The sequence below is a fragment of the Merops nubicus genome, unplaced genomic scaffold (genome assembly GCF_000691845.1).
Source record: "Merops nubicus isolate BGI_N331 unplaced genomic scaffold, ASM69184v1 scaffold19510, whole genome shotgun sequence".
Lineage (NCBI taxonomy): Eukaryota > Metazoa > Chordata > Aves > Coraciiformes > Meropidae > Merops > Merops nubicus.
In genome coordinates this window covers 29,351-33,945 of record NW_008585067.1, presented here as the reverse complement: position 1 = coordinate 33,945, position 4,595 = coordinate 29,351, and the positions used below count along the sequence as shown (strand labels likewise).

At 35.1% G+C, this 4,595-nt stretch overlaps 1 protein-coding gene across 1 annotated transcript in view; it reads left to right on the top strand.

Moving 5' to 3' along the window:
* Window positions 1-424: 424 nt before the first annotated feature.
* SLC30A9 (solute carrier family 30 (zinc transporter), member 9) overlaps window positions 425-4,595 on the top strand; it is a 30,220-nt gene continuing 26,049 nt past the window's right edge. The window contains exons 1-2 of the mRNA XM_008946472.1: window positions 425-660; window positions 3,284-3,346. Coding sequence (XP_008944720.1) covers window positions 498-660; window positions 3,284-3,346 — 226 coding nt within the window. The 5' untranslated portion in view covers window positions 425-497. The remainder of the gene's footprint in view (window positions 661-3,283; window positions 3,347-4,595) is intronic.

Genomic DNA, 4,595 nt, shown 5'->3' with positions numbered 1-4,595 from the left:
TTGGTAAACTGTGGAGTGTATAGTGTACACAATGAATGGCAACACTGGCTAATAGTTTTGTAGTGCTCTATTTGTTCTTTTATCAGGATGTTTTTTAAAGGTTTTGAAGCAGTATGACTAGAATGAGATTTAATGTATCTGTAAGTCAGTCTAATCAAATAGCTTTGTATTTTTTTTTTTTTTTTTTTTAAAAAAAGATCATTTTAAGATCATCAAGAGGTGTTTGGAAAAAGTGCATACTGCATTGTATGGGGAAAAAACCTGAATGTTAGAATGAAGTTTAAAAGTGGATGTTTGAAGGGAGGCAGTGAAAGCATGCTGTGTAGTCCCATTTTGTAATTCCTAAACATGGGTAAAATAAGCATAGGTCAGTACTTAAAAGCGAATTTTCCATAACTTGTGCTGGTATAGCTGGGTCTTCCCTACTTTTTCCTTCCAGAATGGTTACCTGAAACTTTTTTTTTCCTTTTTTCTTCCCATTAGGATGGCAAGCTTCAATGAAAAGTATGAGTCTGCCTTACATTCTACCGTGCAGTCGTCTGCCTGTGCAGTTGATGAGTCAAGTGAGAGTTTATACCTCCAATGGTCAGAAAAAAGATCTTGGGTCAGAAGATAAAAGTGGATCAACCCCTGAAGAATCCCTGCATAAAGCTGGAACAGGTAGTACTAAGCTCAAATAAAGAGCATTTATATAAATGTAAAAACTTTGTGTATTTAATAGCTGATAAGAGCTTGATTTTTTTTTTTTCAGTTGTGTGATATTCACAGAAGGTTGCAGAATTCTTAGTATTTGTTGCTTGTGGGCATCTACATATATGTTTCAAATGAATAAGCAGAGAGGAATGCTGAATTTTTTTTGTCATTCCAGTATTTAAAAGATTTAAGTTTAGAGCAATCAGTTTTAAAGTGGTGATGATAAAATGTAGATGTCAGAAGGGATTAGGTAATTTAAGGGATAAGAAATAGAATATTTTACTTGTCTTTCACCACTTTTCTGGCTTGAATTCTATTTCAGGTTTGTTGTGTGAAATGAACTAGTGATAAAGTATTTGACTTTATTTGATAAAGTGAATAGTATTTCAGGTTTGTTGTGTGAAATGAACTAGTGATAAAGATTTAAGGAGTGAATACACAGTGCTGTGACTTCTCCAGGTCATGCTATAGATGACTGGTAGAGAAGGTTGAGCTGTTCCATCTGCTAGACCTTTCTACTCTGACAGTTGTCAGAACTGCAGTACAAAAGTGGATCTTAAATGTTGTTTTAAGCATAACAAATATTGTTTGTTAAGTCTGTGATTGGATTTTAGAAGAGGATAACATTTAAGACTGCTTTTGTTTCTTGAAGAGCCTTGAGCTGAAGATGGTTGCTAGAGGGTGAGATTCTTGCAGAAGAATGTGTGCCTGAATACCATGAAGGACTGTAGAGCTAGTTGTAGTTGTTGATATTTTCTTGTGAGAAGTTGGTTTTGTGTTTTGCAGAGCTAGGGTGGAGGTGGGATGGCAAGCAGTCACTCTGAAGTTTCTTTTGGACTCAATGTTATTATATGCACGCTTCATGTAGGTGGTGTTGTCTAGGGCCTCGTGGATAGAATGTTCTCATGTGTTACAGATGTACTGCTACTGTTTGTTTAAAAACACATGATCTTTTGATAGAATTCTGAAGAGGTAATATGCTACTTGTAAAGTTTCCCATACTTTTCAGTAACTGAAATATTTAGCAAATAATGGATATCTTTTGGACCTCCATTTTTTTATCAGTAAAATTTGGAAATGGTTTGCCTGTTAATGCAGTTTTGAAGATATTACTGTACTTGCAAGTACAGTACAAGATAGTACTCACCTTGCAAGTTCCATCACAACAACCTCTACTTGTCTGAAAAACAGTAATTGTGAATTGAAGTATTGCATTTTTTTTTCTCTCTGATGCACTGTGATTTTTGTCCTGTCTCTAGGCCAAAGTAATAAGATTTAAAAGTCTGCTTGATGTCCATAGATCTCTGTGCATAGATGTAAACCGTGTGACCTAATCTTTTTTTAAATAGTGGTTTTGCTCAGCAATCTTAGCTGAAGCTTTTTTTATCCTGAATATTGATAAATGGGATACCCAGTGTTTTAAACCAGGTAGGAAAAGAAAACAACAGCAAAGGGTCTTTGGCTTTCGTTTTCAAGTCAAACAATAGCTGATAGGGATGACTGTTTTAGGAATGCTAGTCATTTATGGTCTGGCCTTATTTGTTGGGTAATAAGATCAGTTTCATAAATATGTTTTTATTTTTCCAAGAAACCATATTGGGATTGTTACTAACCTTGCTTCTCATTTGTTTTAAGAGTAGCTCACCTTTGGGTAATTTGAGTGGCACGTTAAGCTAGGAATATCTCACTGATTAACACAAACCTACTTGAAAAATTGTCATTTTTTTTGTATATCACTTTCGATAAGGTCAGTTTTAATTTTATTACAGACTGTTGGACGTGTGGCAAACCTCCAGTGTGAGTGTTAGGGCACAAAAGAGTGGGTATGTTGGTTTGACATGTTAGAATCAGAAGACTTCTGTTCTGAAAGCTGTAGTGAGGTATATGAGATAAGAATGCAATATTTGTATTGTCAAGTAGTATTTCTGATTTCTAAGTAGCAATCTCACTAATATTACTGGTATTTATTATTTTCCAAATATTAAGATTCACTTAACGGTACTGTAAAATATATTTTGTTGACTTCTTGAGTCATATACTTAAATCTCAAAACCAGCTAAAATACTTTGTTTTCATTCTATCTCCAGTTTGACATGAGAGCTGTGAATTTTAGTTTAAATGTTCTGTATATTAAGGAGCTAGCTTTTTGAGTGAGAAAGCCTCAGTCCCTTAAAACTGAACTACAGGTTGAAAGCTCTATGAGACTTGGGTGATCAGCAACCACAAACTATGTAGAATTCATAGTATTTACTAATCTAAAATTTTGCATAAAAATTGCCTCAAGCTATAAGTACACTGTTAAAATATTTTTTAAAATTTGGGGATACTTTCTGAAGTATGTTGCAATTTAGTGCTCTTCTGCAAGCTGCTAGGATTCTGTTAAAGTTCTATTGTCTTATTTTTCTATTTATAACTATTTCTGTCTTTAGTTTTGAAAGTTTTAAATACTGGAAATCTGGCAAATTTTTTTTTTAATTGTCAGTTTGGAAAGCAATATTAAGATATTCTTATTTTATGTCAACAGAACTCCTTACTAAAAGGGATAGTAAATCCTTTCATGTTTAGGGCGAGCTTTATTTTTATTTTACAGGACAAGATACAACCAATGTAGGTCAAAAGCAGTCTTTCCTTAAAGAACCAATCCAAGTAAAAGGTAAAGAAATTCTTCCTTTACTGCTTGTCTGCTAATAGTCAAAAAAGATGTGTAAAGAAACTGATTCCTCTTCGATTGTGTAACAAGTTATGTGAAAAACATCTGAAAACACTCTTGCATGCCAACTTTGTTTGGTAGCCAGTTGTTTGAAAGTGATTCCTGAAAAATCAAATATAGTAGTATTCCCTCTGGTTACTCTTTTGTGTCTCTTTTTAATGGTGTTATTTAATCAGATGAGTTTGTCAGGAAAAGACTAATTTTTCTTATCTGTTATCACAGTCTGTCTTCCTTGTGTATTTTTTAGGGGGTGTCCGTTCACCTTCTCAGACTTAATGTGGCTAAGCTGCATGTTTGATCTTCCCATGTTCCTTGTTCTAAGTCTTTCTCTGTTCCTTCTTATTGCTGAGCTAATCTAATCAGTGTTGCTTCTAAATATATTTTGACCACATGAGCTGCCTAATCTGAGTCCTGTAGTGTTCCCATTGCATGTAGTAACATGGTGGGTTGACCCTGGTGGGACACCAGGTGCCCACTGAAGCTCTTCTGTCTCTTCCCTCCTCAACTAAACAGGGGAGTGAAAAAGTCAGTGGAAGGCAGAGGCTCCTGGGTTGAGATCAAGACGAGGAGATGCCTCGGCGATTACTGCCTGGGCAAAACAGACTTGAGCTGGGAAAAAAAATAATGTATTACCAATCAAATCAGAATAGGGTAATGAGAATTAAAAACTCAATCTTAAAACACCCTCTCGTGCAGTTTTATTTTCCCCTTCCTCAATATGTTATCCCAGAGGGCCTGCCACCATTGCTGATGGACTTGGCCTTGGCCTGCAGCAGATATGCCCTGCAGCTGGCTGGCTGGCTTTGGGTCTATTGGATGTAGGGGAAGCTTTGAGCAACTTCTCACAGAAGCCACCCCATAGCTTCCCCTGCTACCAAAACTTTGCCACTGAAAACCAAGACAAGTAAATATATGCTTTTGTCTTAACTTATGTTGTCTAAAAATGTAAGTGGATAAAATAAGAGCATAACTTTCAGATTTTTAATTTACCATGACTTGATTTCACTCCCATAGTTTCTGTTATGTTATTGTGAGAATTATGCTATTAAAATCCCATGTGCTTCTGATCACTCCTAGCCTTCTATGTATGGAAAGAATTTTATCAAAATGGAAATTGCAATGTGTCTTTAAAATTTATAAAAAAAAAAAAAAAACCACAAAAAAAAACAACTGCAGTGAAAATTACTCAAAA